Source organism: Dermacentor andersoni, chromosome 4, assembly GCF_023375885.2.
Source record: "Dermacentor andersoni chromosome 4, qqDerAnde1_hic_scaffold, whole genome shotgun sequence".
NCBI lineage: Eukaryota > Metazoa > Arthropoda > Arachnida > Ixodida > Ixodidae > Dermacentor > Dermacentor andersoni.
This window is the reverse complement of record NC_092817.1, coordinates 175,206,956-175,222,535: the sequence shown is the minus strand read 5'-3', so window position 1 is coordinate 175,222,535 and position 15,580 is coordinate 175,206,956. Positions and strand designations below refer to the sequence as shown.

General features: G+C 44.4%; 1 protein-coding gene across 1 annotated transcript in view; it reads left to right on the top strand.

The window, feature by feature from the left end:
• LOC129384968 (uncharacterized) overlaps positions 1-15,580 on the top strand; it is an 88,671-nt gene that overhangs the window by 43,802 nt on the left and 29,289 nt on the right. The window contains exon 3 of the mRNA XM_072287573.1: positions 9,056-9,667. Coding sequence (XP_072143674.1) covers positions 9,056-9,608 — 553 coding nt within the window. The 3' untranslated portion in view covers positions 9,609-9,667. The remainder of the gene's footprint in view (positions 1-9,055; positions 9,668-15,580) is intronic.

Here is a 15,580-nt window from a genome sequence, read left to right as displayed (position 1 = left end):
CTACACGTATCTCAAGACGAGCAGCAGCAACGCTACGACCTCATTCACCGTGATGTCCATTTTGTGCCCGGCAGGCTCGCGTTGCTTTGGTCACATTCGCGTAAAGTTGGCCTATATGAAAAACTCCTTTCTTGTTACACAGGTCCATATCGCGTGCTCCGTAAAGTGACCGATGTCACCTATGAAATGGTTCTAGCCACGCCCACTACGTCCTCCGCTGTGACAAGCGGTGACATTGTCCACGTCGCCCGACTCAAGCCCTACAACTCTCCATGCGCCTTGGATATTTAACAGCACCGTGACGGTGCTATTTCTGCAGGGGGGGGGGGGGGGGGGGTAGTATTACCATGTCAGCGAGCGATGCTCAGGAAACGAGCCGTCGCGAGAACGACGATGAAGTTGGTTCGGTGCGCTTGGCGCGAGCGAGTGTAGGCCTGGCTGCCTGACTCCAGTGTAAATAGTCTGTAAATAGCCGCCTCTGTCTGTGTCTTTCCACACGCAACAATATCTAGCCTTTTATCACATACGCCTACTACACTGCAAAGCATGAGACTACCGGCTACAGTCCTTTTAATCTTCTTTATTTCAGGCCACCCCGCAGCTTGCTTGACACCATTCTACCTTTTAATCCTAATGCGGACTCTTCTATTGCCCAGACTCTCTGCCGCGCTGAGGAAGGACGTCACATAGCTCTGATCCGTACGTTGGCATCCCAGGACCGCTACAAGATCGGCTACGATTCACGGTATAAGAATGTGTCGTACGACAAAGGGGACACGATATGGCTTTGGATACCACTTCGCAAGCGCGATCTCTGCCAGAAGTTTCTGGGTCGTTACACCGGGCCTTTCGTCATCACCAATCGCCTAACTGAAGTGACCTATTCGCCTGCTCGTCTCGTTTCTAATGGATACCGGTGTAAGAATACGCAGCTTGTTCACGTCGCCCGCCTGAAATGCTGTCATCCACTTGACTCCGAGTGGACGTTACAGTTACTTGCCCAGCGGGCTTCGTCTGTGAAGGGAGGAGTGTTAGGCTAAAGGTACAGAAAGAACGGGGGAAGAGGAGAACGAAGTTCGCTTGTCTTTGCAGAGGCTCGGTGTCAGCTCGTAAGAATATATTTCACTTATCGTTTCTTCATTAGGGTTTTTCCAGATCCACTTTCTCTTTCCGCGCTTGCTGAAGAAGGTATTCATTATTTGGAGTGTATTTCTTTCCGCAGATTCTATCATAAGTTTTTGTAGAACCGATGCCATAGCTGCTATTAGCTTGTTCCCCAGCTTGCTTCTGCCCCACTTGAAGTCGCCCATGACTACAGTATGCTATGTTTGCACCTTCCTCATTGCTAAATCAACATCTTCATAAAACTTTCTTTTCTTCATTAACATGACACGAGATTCGCGCATAGGCTTTGATTACCCTTAATCTATATTTATTATTTATCTTTATTGCGACGACTGCTACCCTTTATCTAATCCCGCAGAATTCCCGCAAATCCCGCAATCTTACCCGCTATGTCCTTGTGGGTTTGAAATGGTGCAGCGTATGGCACCTTTTCTGGAAGGAATCTGTAGCAGAGGACGTGGCCGTTAGTCAGTCCAGATAAATCATAACCAGTTCTTGTAAGCTCACCAGGGCCAGTAATATCCGAAAGAATGCATGATAATACCTCAAGAAAGTCCGCGTAACATAGCTTCGCTCGAGAGGGTTCGTGAATTAAGCGTTGCCAGGTTCAGTTTCCAGTGGCGGCCTGTCCAGATCTAGGAATTCTTGGCACCCTCTGCAACGTCGCATGCCTGAATTCCGGCTTCGCCAGGCCAAGGCGACATTCATTCGAGACATTAGAGCCCGCAGAGACTGAATCGTGGCGTCGAGGAGAGGTAGAATAGCGAGTTTGTAATCTGAAACTCAGAAGTTTGAAGCGTCGTCCAGTCCAATTCATTTTTAGAAATACACCGGCACCTGACACTGGCAAAAAATTTGCCGAGTGCCAGTAGGGCTATACTAGTTCTGGTGCAACAAAATTAGGAATGCCCACTAAACTCCAATAAGCCGCGCACTCTCTCTAGAACAGGAATTAGCTTCCCTAGTGCAGTATTTCGTCACTACAGCTCTCATGACACTGGCAATTAACAATATCTTACGTTCACTAAAAATCTGATATCTGAAAATTCTAGCTGTAATTTTACGCTTTCAGTCACAGCAAAATTTAGACACGTCGTGCATTTACGCGTATCGTGAGGCAGAAAACATCGATAAATTGCTAAACATTCCGCACACTTCTTTTTAACATAGCAGTTGCGTTCTGAACGTCTTCGTTTGTTGCTCTGGAGGCAATGAGAAGTAGTTAATCATTTTGCATGTAACTCGCACTCAGCTAGTTAAGGACGCCTGTTTCGTTAACTGCCTTCAGATTCTGGCCCATTATCCAAAACTCTTTCGTTGCTTGCAACTTGCAAGTCAGATGTGGTTCGGCATGGTGTTTGCCTTCTCGGTACAAATGAGTCATTTGGTTATCTTAAGTTAATATCTCTACTAGTAATGAACTGTAGACAATATCAGTTGACTCTTAGCCTATTTGGACTGACTCTCTTTCAGTTGAGGAGGATTAAGTGAAATTTATGAGCTTCCACTGAACATTTGGCCGAGTAAAAATTATGCGTTGCTTAGCATTTGCACAATAGCAAGCTTAACTCGATGAACTATGGAATCGCTACATGTACATTTCTGTTTTCCGTCGAGAAAAAATTCAGCATGGCCAAGCTCGATACCAGTTTTCATGTGTGTAGCCTGGGAGACACAAAAAAGGCAACGCTGCTGCAAACGAGGATGATTTCTTATGCATCACATATGTAATGTTCTTCTCGACTGTGTCTCTTGTAAGATGTTCTTCCTTTCCCAGTAAATAGTTAGTGCCAGAGAAGCCACCCAAACCTGCTGATTTATTTTCTGGCTGCAGTAGCAAACGTTTTAATAAGCCAATTTCTCTGTGTCATCAGAAAGAAACGCCTTCAGTTGTCAAATTATAGCCTTTAACGCAGGAGGGAACTCATACCGATATGCAGTTATAGGCAGAGCCCCCGATTGCGAGATCGCTCGATTTAAGCGCCATCTCAATAAAGGAGCAACCTCTTTGAATTTACAACAGTGCCCGTCTCACCGCCTGTTTCATTCACTTTCAGTTTGAGGATATTCCAAAGCCTGACATATTTCATTTAGGAGCTAGGTTTATTAGTTGTTATTCAGTGCTAAACCTATATTAATACGCACAATGAGCCATGATATTAAGGCAGAGCTAAACGAGGATTTTTTGAAATACAGTTGCGAAATTTTTGTTAGATCTAGCTTGAAAATAGAAGTGAATTACCGTTATGAGGACCTGTGCCTACGGAGATGGCTACTTATTTTCTTTATGCATTTCACTTATTTTATTCAGACACTTTATCTTACATACCGGTACCATTCTAGAGGTGCGTTAGACACAGATGATAGTTGCTAGAGAAGGTGGGTCCATTCTATGTGGCCTACTTTCGCAACTTTCTTCTAAGATATAGTGGGATCTTTGAGCTCTCAGTAACCATACGTTAGTCATTTCAACAAGGACACGAGACCTCGTGTGGACCTATTGTTAATTGTATCGCAGTGTGCGGTTAGCGTTCTGAATTTATTCTCCATATCCAGTGATCAAGGACGAGGGGAAGTTATGTTGAAATCAACGTAACAAATATTCAGAAATGACTAAAGAGTAGAATTGTGTCACTAGTAAAAATCAGTAGAAGTTTTTCTTATAACAGATGGATGTAAGACTTTGCTGCCGTGTCGTTCAACTCAATCAATAAGAATGTACGGAATAGCCGTGGAAAACGAAGTGAAGAATTATATGCATAGGATGAGAAAATTAGGCAACGTCACCAAGACTCGCGAACAGAATATATTTTTCCTCAAGGCACTTCCGGACTCAAACTCACCAAAATTCTTCTGAGGCGGGCGACCTGATACTCACGACGACCAAACTAGGCGGGGCTCGCTTGCAATCAAACGCACAAGAATCACGGTAACATACAAAGCTCGGTGCTCACCCGTGCTTTCAGAAATGAATCTTAACTTGAAGTGCATGCTTCACGTAATCTAGACGCCGCCTAACGCGAACGCGCACAACAAAGCGCAATGAGCGTCTTGAGCACGCTCACGCCAGGCGTCATCAAGATCAAATCAAGCATGGGTTTTAACTTAAAGGGCCCCTCACCAGGCCCCATAGCAAATTATGGTTATACACTGAAAGTTGTTACGTGCCCTCTAGGGAGCGTGCTGCCGCAATGATTTTTCAAATCCGCTCAGCAATAACCGAGATATAAATATTTAGGTGCCGCAAATCATGATTTCAGCAGGCGGGCTCCTCTGCCAAGCCAGACGCTCTCTCCACTCGCCCCGTGTCATAGAGTTTCTCACTATAACAAGTAGTGGGAAATTTGGCGCTACCTTCGTTGGAGTTTCCTAAGGGGCGCTGTGCCGTATGGGAATGGCGGTATATGTGTCTGCGAGGCTTGTCTTGGCTGTTGTTGTAAGAGGCTTCGTCTAAAAGGGGGATCATCATCAGCCTAGTTACGCCCACTGCAGGGCAAAGGCCTCTCCCTTACTTCTCCAACTACCCCGGTCATGTACTAATTGTGGCAGTGTTGTCCCTGCAAACGTCTTAATGTCATGCGCCCCCCTAACTTTCTGCCGCCCCCTACTACGCTTCCCTTCCCTTGGAATTGAGTCCGTAACCCTTAATGACCATCGGTTATCTTCCCTCCTCCTTACATGTCCGGCCCATGCCCATTTCTTTTTCTTGATTTCAACTAAGATGTCATTTACCCGCGTTTGTTCCCTCACCCAATCTGCTCTTTTCTTATCCCTTAACGTTACACCTATCATTCTTCTTTCCATAGCTCGTTGCGTTGTCCTCAATTTCAGCAGAACCCTTTTCGTAAGCCTCCAGGTTTCTGCCCCGTAGGTGAGCACTGGTAAGACACAGCTGTTGTACACTTTCCTCTTGAGGGATAGTGGCAACCTGCTGTCCATGATTTGAGAATGCCCGCCAAACGCACCACATCCCATTCTTATTCTGGTTATTTCAGTCTCATGATGGGGATCTGTGGTCACTACCTGCCCTAAGTAGATGTAGTCCCTTACCACTTCCAGTGCCTCGCTACCTATCGTAAACTGATGTTCTCTTCCGAGACTGTTAAACATTACTTTAGTTTTCTGTAGATTAATTTTCAGACCCACCCTTCTGCTTTGCCTCTACAGGTCAGTGAGCATGCATTGCAATTGGTCTCCTGAGTTACTAAGCAAGGCAATATCATCAGCGAATCGCAAGTGGCTAAGGTATTCTCCATCGACTTTTATCCCCAATTCTTTCCACTCCAGGTCTCTGAATACTTCCTGCAAACATGCTGTGAATAGCATTGGAGATATCGTATCTCCCTGTCTGGCGCCTTTCTTTATTGGGATTTTGTTGCTTTCTTTGTGGGGGATTACGGTGGCTGTGGCACCGCTATAGATATCTTCCAGTATCTTTACATATGGCTCATCTACACCCTGATTCCGTAGTGCCTTCATGACTGCTGAGGTTTCGACTGAATCAAATGCTTTTTCGGAATCAATGAAGGCTATATATAAGGGTTGGTTATATTCCGCACATTTCTCTATCACCTGATTGATAGTGTGAATATGATCTATTGTTAAGTAGCCTTTACGGAATCCTGCCTGGTCCTTTGGTTGACAGAAGTCTAAGGTATTCCTAATTTTATTTGCGATTACCTTAGTAAATACTTTGTAGGCAACGGACAGCAAGCTCATCGGTCTATAATTTTTCAAGTCTTTGGAGTCTCCTTTCTTATGGATTAGGATTATGTTAGCGTTCTTCCAAGATTCCGGTACGTTCGAGGTCATGAGGCATTGTGTATACAGGGCGGCCAATCTTTCTAGGACAGTGTTCCCACCATCCTTCAACAAATCTGCTGTTACCTGATCCTCCCCAGCTGTCTTCCCCCTTTGCATAGCTCCCAAGGCGTTCTTTACCTCTTCCGGTGTTACTTGTGGGATTTCAAGTTCCTCTAGACTATTCTCTCTCACCTTATCGTCGTGGGTGTTACTGGTACTGTATGAATCTGTATAAAACTCTTCAGCCACTTGAACTATCTCGTCCATATTAGTAACGATATTGCCTGCTTTGTCTCTTAACGCACACATCTGATTCTTGCCTATTCCTAGTTTCTTCTTCACTGCTTTTAGGCTTCCTCCGTTCCTGAGAGCCTATTCAATTCTATCCATATTATAGTTCCTTATGTCCGCTGTCTTACGCTTGTTGATTAACTTAGAAAGTTCTGCCAGTTCTATTCTAGCTGTAGGGTTAGAGGCTTTCATACATTGGCGTTTCTTGATCAGATCTTTCGTCTCCGGCGTTAGCTTATTGGATTCCTGTTTAAGGGCGCTACCACCGACTTCTATTGCGCACTCCTTAATGATGCCCATAAGATTGTCGTTCATTGCTTCAACACTATGGTCCTCATCCTGGGTTAAAGCCGAATACCTGTTCTGTAGGTTGATCCTGAATTCCTCTAGTTTCCCTCTTACCGCTAACTCATTGATTGGCTTCTTATGTACCAGTTTCTTCCGTTCCCTTCTCAAGTCAAGGCTTATTCGAGTTCTTACCATCCTATGGTCACTGCAGCGCACCTTGCCGAGCACGTCTACATCTTGTATGACGCCAGGGTTCGCGCAGAGTATGAAGTCGATTTCATTTCTAGTCTCACCATTCGGGCTCCTCCACGTCCACTTTCGGCTAACCCGCTTGCGGAAAAAGGTATTCATTATCCGCGTATTATTCTGTTCTGCAAACTCTACTAATAACTCTCCTCTGCTATTCCTAGAGCCTATGCCATATTCCCCCACTGACTTGTCTCCGGCCTGCTTCTTGCCTACCCTGGCATTGAAATCGCCCATCAGTATACTGTATTTTGTTTTCACTTTACCCATCGCCGATTCCACGTCTTCATAGAAGCTTTCGACTTCCTGGTCATCATGACTAGATGTAGAGGCGTAGACCTGTACAACCTTCATTTTGTACCTCTTATTATGTTTCTCAACAAGACATGACACCCTCTCGTTAATGCTATAGAATTCCTGTATGTTACCAGCTCTGTTCTTATTAATCAGGAATCCGACTCCTAGTTCTCGTCTCTCTGCTAAGCCCCAGTAGCACAGGACGTGCCCACTTTTTAGCAGTGAATATGATTCTTTTGGCCTCGTAACTTCACTGAGCCCTATTATATCCATTTACTGCCCTCTAATTCATCCCATAGCACTGCTAGAGTCGCCTCACTAGATAACGTTCTAGCGTTAGACGTTGCCAGGTTCATATTCCAATGGCGGCCTGTCCGTCATATGGCTACACAAATAACGGGTTCCTAAAGTAAAACCTTCATAAAAGGTTTCCATTGACGCAAATTGCATCTTTACACACCTGCAGTGAGTGACGAAGGGAAGAAAAGAAAGGACAGACGACAAATGTTTCAAAGGGAGTGTGGTTCTTGTCGTCTGTCCTCCAAACTTAGCGGCCCGCTGATACTTTTTTACGTATCACATAATTGTACATGCAACAACAAGTTCTCATGGTTAAACAAAACATGTTTTTGTGTAATAATAAAGCTAAAACAGCTTTTTCGCGCGCAGTTTAAGTAGAAAATGAGTCATTGTTCCACCGGAACAGGGCTTTGCTCGATGTCCGAGAACAATTCCGATCCGAAGTCACAATATACCAGCATTCCTATACATACCACCACGCAGCAGCGCCAGATTTCCCTCTAGGTAATATAGTGAGAAACACTATGCCTCGTCTAGCCTTCACAAGCGAAAAACCAAAAAAGGAAATGGTAGAAGTGCCTAAAAATCACTATTGACAAGCTTGCCAGTTGTTAGGAATGGCTGCCACACACCCGTTTGCTGTGGCGACCCAACACACTGCCATGACAAGTATGAAAATTCAGGCCGCGCACAAACACGGCCTATCATGTAGTAGACAGAAGGCGGCAGCACAGCGATGTTATAACTGCTTCCCACAACAACGCACCCCGAGTACAATTACGAACCAATGGACTTTGTCCAATGCAATGAATTATGTCCAATGCACTTTGACATGACAGTTCAGAGCACCCCGCGAAGATGACTGCATGCGCCATCCTGGGCTATCAGTTGTGGCTTCTGGCCAATCAGCCGCAACAGCAAATTACAACGTTCAGCCGGGTCAGGTCGTGTGGCGCAGATATACATTTTACGGAGAGATAAACGTATCTGCTATAGACAAGCCACATCTCTACAAAGAAAACTTAGGACGTCATTATGTTCGCAATGCTTCTCATTGGAGAAATTCCTTTTTACGTCGGCAGTTGTGAAAGCAGTGTAAGTTTTGTAAATCGACATACCCCTACTACTGGCTGTCATCTGTGCTGTCATTACAGACACGTCGTTTGTCGACTACAGGGCGAGTGTTTGCAGCGGCGGGCATGCAAGCTTCGTTATCCTATCAATCGTTTAAGCTTGGTGATTACACTATGCGTAATAATTTTTTTGCGGCAAAATTTGTTCAAAGGTTTGCATTGTGCATCACGCCCCTACGCGACACAGGCTCATCTGTCACATTCCTCACATGTATCGTTGTCTCTCCCTTGTGACCCCAGTGAGTGGTTTTATCCCTTACATAACATAAAGGAACAAATATCCAACATCAAATAGTGATCGCTCGATTCGAAAGCGAACCAAATAGCAGTTACTACTCCAGTCGTATTCTGAATGCCTAATATTCCTAAACTCAGTGAGCTAAGGAAGTTTTGATAAGGGTTCGATTATGAGAGCCCGCGTTTACGTGAACGTCTTATTCATCGGAATAGGGAAAGTGCCCTGCAGATTAAACAATAAATAGAAAACGTATATGTAAAAGTTATTGTCAGAATTATTTTTGACAGAATCGCCTGCCTCACTATTTTCCTTAAGAGTAATTTTTTATTTCCAGGCACAGCGACCATGACTACGACCGCAACTACTGTGAAGAGTACCATGACGAGGACCACTACTACGACGACGACCGCTACTACGATGAGGAACATTGCCAAGCCGACGACGCCGACACCGACGATTACGACGACCGCTACCACGACGACAACTACTACGACGACTACTACGACGACCACTACCACGACAACTACTACTGCGACAACTACGACCACAACCACGACGACTACTACGACGACCACTACCACGACAACTACTACAACGACAACTACGACCACCACCACGACGACTACTACGACGACCACTACGACGACGACTACTACGACGACCACTACGACGACAACTACTACTACGACAACTACGACCACCACCACGTCGACTACTACGACGACCACTACGACGACAACTACTACTACGACAACTACAACCACCACCACGACGACTACTACGACGACCACTACCACGACAACTACTACTACGACAACTACGACCACCACCACGACGACTACTACAACAACGACAACCACTACCACGACGACGACCCCGTCTACTAACAGGCCAAGAAAGGCCTATCGAACACCAGTCATCTGCGTTTCAAAACCACCCATTCCATGTAAGTCACGCTGCCTACGGATGCGTATACGGTAGTAAGCAACGCTATGGTTGCTTACTACCGTTTTTAGCCATCGTCGCGGCAGTTAACAATTTGAAACACCTTTTGGGTAGATAGCAGTTGTAATGTTTAAATGTATCCGCAACAGCATACGTTGCAGCCGCAGCACCACTTAACTAGGGGCGAACACATAGAAGTGCTGCTTTATATGAGCTTAGTGAACACTGTCTTGTTTCCTGTTTCTATAGATCTTGACAATTATATATGGCCCCAACTTCAGAAGGCAAGAGACAAACATTTTCCAGTGACGTTGACTAAGACACGCTCTCTATTAAACTTGCCGAATGCCGGCGAAGAAACAATTTATAATGAATGAGCACGCAAGTGTGCCTGATGAGAAAAGAGGCCTAATGGCGCAGCAGAAGCAGCGCATATTTGCAGCAGAACTCAAGGCAATTTTCTTTCGTTCGCATCCTCTCAATTAAATGAACAATCGTAGGATGGTAATTTCTCCACCTTCTAATTGTAACAAAAGAGCACCTTGTCCTAGTTTGAAAATACTGCCGCAGACAGCTAAATTTCTGTCCGGAACTTCGTGTCGTTAACTTTCATATTGGCTAGAAAATTGCTAAAATATTTTTGATTAGCCTATACTCATTGTACTATTCTACGAAAATACTCAATAGGTTGTACAACTGACAGGTTCTTACGCACATTTAGAACGTTGGTAGCATTCTTAAGATTTGAACACGCTTTTTTTTTACATTCAGACCACTAGAATGTTACTAATCATTCAACATACAAAATTGCGATTAATACATAGGTGCAACACCATTAATAGGTGGACTCCAATTTCTAGTTTTAACAAGTGGAGCATGTGTGTAGTTCATTAAAATGAAACCGAAAATTTCATACCATGGTAAATCGTTGCCAAATCAAGGCTTGGAAGTCTGAGAAAAGCGTCAGTTTCCTGACGGCCGTCTTGTAAACAGAAACCTAGGCACTTCCGTGGCAGAGAAGGCGTCTTACGCCATTGTTGCCACACAACGTCAATACACATACACACACCATACATACATACACACATACATACATACGTACATACATACATACATACATACATACATACATACATACATACATACATACATACATACATACATACATACATACATACATACATACATACATACATACATACATACATACATACATACATTGACGTCAATACACATATCTTACAAGATAAGTAAAAAAACACGCCCAATGGTTCCTGTATTTACAGTGAGTTAGGAATTATAGGTGATGCTACGTGGTGGTGTTAAGGCGCTCATGTCTCAAAGATGAAGTATAGGCGGCGTGACACACTAAGTATACAAACAGTTTTCCTGCTCTCCCTATGCACGGTTTTTATTAATCGTGCATGAAGCGCTCAAACGCAGGGGTAATTACCTATTAATCATTCCTCATGAATGTAAGATTGTTGACACCGTCATCAAGGATGGGAGGCCATGATGTCGCACACCGTTTTGCCAGGCCTAACTGCCTACTGCGAACGACCCACAATGACAAGCTCCTCTTACGCAGTCTATGACGTGTGCATAGACGGTGCCAAGAATTCCCCAATTGAAGAACAGCCCCCTCGTCAAAAGCTCATAAATGTGAGCGTAGTGACGGCGTTGGATACTAAAAAAAGAACGCTCCTTGTACGGAGTGCTTAATTGCCGGTGCGCGTAACACCAATGTTATTCTATGAGGCTGGGCCTACGGACAAATTCTGCAGAAACGTGTTGACAGAATTCGGAGGCGCCCATGTAGCTACGCATGGCTAAGAGTGTGCGAACAGGAGAGACAGCGAGCCATGATGGGGAGACTGCCAAACGCCTGTCTAAAACCTAACAACTGTGCCAACGAGACTAGACACAACCCAGTAGCTGGTTTACCCTCAATTCTAAATGCATTGGTTAAAAAAATGTTGAAGCGGGTGAGCAGTGCTCACCTCCACTACTTAGTGTTGCCTCCAACACTGTCTGTGATCCATTCCTTTCAGTCGAGGCTATAATGACTAAACTGATACTTGAGTAAGACGCCGTACGATGGAAACCTAGTCTGGGACATAAACTCTTGAAGGAACAGGGGGATCGGTTGGCTGTGTGTAGAGACAGTTGTCCTAGTTGTCCTAGTAAGGCGCTGTTTACTTTTGTGTTTATTATCAGTGCTCTGCAAACTTTGCACTTGAGTGTGTAAATATTCTCGCTATGCAGCTCAAGACGTGCAGAGAAAAGACGATGACGAAATGTTGTTGTCGTTGGGGCGCGTCGGCTGCCATGTTATAGTGTCAGCTGGGGCCTTCTGCATTCGCCTTGCGTATACAACATTCGGGCTTGTCTCTGCCTCGCAACATTTTGGCGGAGGTGTGGGGTAACAATACGGAGCGCCGCAGCAGTGGCTGCGTGAGCCCTCACGCGACGATCGGCAGCCAAAGCGCCACAATGACTGATCGCCTACATCCTGCGCCGCAGACTCTGACCTCAGTCGTGTTGTCCCAGCCACCAGATCCAGAGACCTTCAATATAGAATCGATGGTACGGACGTTGAAGACGGGATGGTCTGGCATGAGCGTGTGAGCGAAAGTAATCAGTGCGACCCAACGGTAGTGCTAGCGAACGTAATATTCTACCTCCGAGAAACGGCGCTAGCATTGTATGAGACCCACGAACATGACTTAACGAGTTGGAACGTCTCTAAGTAGGTGCTTCTATATCTCTTCAGAAAGCCATTTGGCCTTCAGCTGGCAGCCAAAAAGGAGCTACCAACCCGTGCTCAGACGTTGAGTCTTACGTGGAATATATTCAAAATGTCCTCGAGCTCTGTCGTAAAACTGACAAAGACATGAACGAGACCGACAAGATTGGCCACCTACTGAAGGGCATTGCAGATGACGCATTCAACCTGCTTATTTGCAAGAACTATGACTCAATGGACGCGATCATCAAAGTGTGCCGCAATTTCGAACTGATGAAAAGTTGCCGCATTACGCAGCAGTTCAGCACGCTACCAAATAATGTTTCGACATGTTCGTGGGAAGAACAGCTACCTGGAACTCCTGTGTCTGGACAAGAAAATTTCATGCGGTTAATTTGTCGTGAGCTCGAAGTAATGTTTCCCGTCGTTCCTCATCAGCATTGCCCAGCCAACTAATTTTGTGTATCGGTTATACAGGCCGTTGTCAGGCAAGATATAGCAAATTTTTGCATCCTGTCTCTCTGCCCATTCGTAATGCCGCTGTCAGCCAGGACCGGCCCCGACCAACCAACGCTTCCCCGTTTTCAGCGGTTCGAACTCGCCGTCGTAACCCGCCCGGCTGGAGAACACCGGACGATAAGCCGATTTGTTTCAATTGGGCGCGTGTGGGACATATGTGCGTTTGGGAATTCAGCGCAACAAATTTCTTCCAGCCAGCGACAGTCTTACGGTGCTCGATATTGGAATGCATCACGTAACCACGCAAACAACAAGGGACAAAGAAGGAAACACACAGGACAGGCGCGGAACTTGAACGTTTAAGTTCCCCGCTGTCCTGTGTGTTTCCTTCTTTCTCCCTTGTTGTTTTCGCAGTTACATGATGCATTGCTATATCGACCAACAACTAGCCCGTTTATCCCGGTTAATTGCGGTGCTGCACGCTTCCTGCGCATTATTCAGGTAAATATGATGGCAAGAAAATCAGGCAAACAACGCAAGTGAACTAAAACGCGTCGTGTCAGCAGGAACAGCATTTATGTCACTCGAATTGTACCGACTTATGTGATGTCCTGGCGGCGCATAGTTTGATCCCTTAATTCAGCGCGTTTGGAGGAAGCTACGACGTTTGTGTGTAATGAGCAGTGTAAGTGCATGTCGTACGGGTTGTACTGAAGGGCAGAACGAACTTCACATCAAGACCCTTGTGCTTGCAGTATTCGGCTGACAGCTCAAGGATGCTTTCATTCATGTGCAATTTTCATATTTACGTTCAAGCCACAGCGCACCTATCCACAAATCCTCAGGCTTCGACTCTGCCTCGGAGATTCTTCTGGCTTCACATGTTTTAATGATCGGCAAGGTAATCGAAAAAATACTTATCGAGAATGCGGTCAGGCATGGAGACACTATCTGCCAAAATATATTCACTGCATGCTTATCACTTATATTCAAGCTAATAGACTGGGAAGGATTAGGAGTGACAACCATCGGCTAATACATGACCAGCCTTCAGCTCGCCGATCGCAACACCCTGTTCAACGACGCTGGTGATACACTGGCACAGTCACTTCAGATCCTAAACTAATTAAGTGTGCGAGTAGGTTGAATAATAATATGAAGAGCACAAATGCAATGTTCAAGAGCCTGCCAAGCGAACAAGAATTCATGAGGGGGAAGTTAATGAAAGTGAATAACTCACATGGAAACCTGATCATGAGAACGGAATTCAAAAGTGTAAAAAAGCCAGAAAGCCATGGATAAATGCCGACCTTCTAAAAAGAATTAGGGAACGTGACAGACTATTTGCCTCTTTCATCAGAACGAAAAATATGGACTGTTTGACTGAATACAAACAAATTCGTAATAAATTAAGCTCGGATATTAAAAAAGCCAGGACTAGTTATTACGAACATAAGTTTGCTGATATCTGCAACAACCCTAAACAAGTATGGAATACAGTAAACCAGCTAATGTCCAACAACAAAAGAGACGGCATCTCTGAACTCGTTATAAATGGAGTGCCTTACACAGGGGCGTCGCTTGCTGACAAACTTAATGAGCACTTTCTTATATCAGGGGCTTCAAGTAAACCTCAGGCAAGTAATTGTGATTTTACAACGTATATCACGTCCAACATCCAAAACTCAATCTTCATGTTTCCCACTACAGAATTAGAAATCTGCACAGTAATCAAAAACCTAAAAAATAACAGTGCATGTGGTGCTGATGATATTAAAGTTCAACCTATAAAATCCATCAGTCACATGATTAATCAGCCACTTATGCATATATGCAACCTGATTTTGAGTACCGGAATATTTCCAGATAAATTAAAAATTGCAAAAATCTCTGTCATACACAAGGGAGGTGATAGAAATGACATAAATAATTATAGGCCAATTTCAGTCCTACCAATCCTCTCGAAAGTAGTTGAACAAGTTATAAACATCAGGCTACTAAACTTCTGCAAGCGAAACGATATCATCGCCGAGCAGCAATACGGATTCCAGAAAGAGAAATCTACTGAAATGGCGCTAATAAAAATTAAGGATAAGATAATAGACAACTTTGAGCAGAAAATATATACAATAGGTGTTTTCCTAGACTTTAAAAAGGCATTCGACTCCATTAAGCACCCTGTTTTACTGTACAAGTTATATAAATATGGCATTAGAGGAACGGCTCTCACATTAATAAAGAATTACCTCTTAAATCGTCACCAGTACACGAATATTACGAATGCAAAATCCAGCTTAGGTCAGATACATTATGGAGTTCCACAAGGATCAATCCTTGGGCCGCTGTTATTTCTGCTCTATATAAATGATATAATTAACGTGCCCTCTACACCAGAAATAATAATGTACGCTGATGATACCAATGTATTCTTCTGCGGACAAGACCTAAAAGTCCTCAAAGTAGAAACCAATGTATGGCTGGAAAATTTGTCCACGTGGCTCTACGGTAATGAATTAGAGTTAAACACTAAAAAAACTAAGTACATTATATTCCGCGCTCGTAACAAGTGTATAAAACAAGAAATAGTTATCCAATTTCGTGATGAATTTATCGAACGTGTACCAACACATAAATTTCTTGGTGTCATATTTCACAAGCATCTTGACTGGTCACCTCACATTGAAAAAGTTCGCACTGGTATATCTAGGT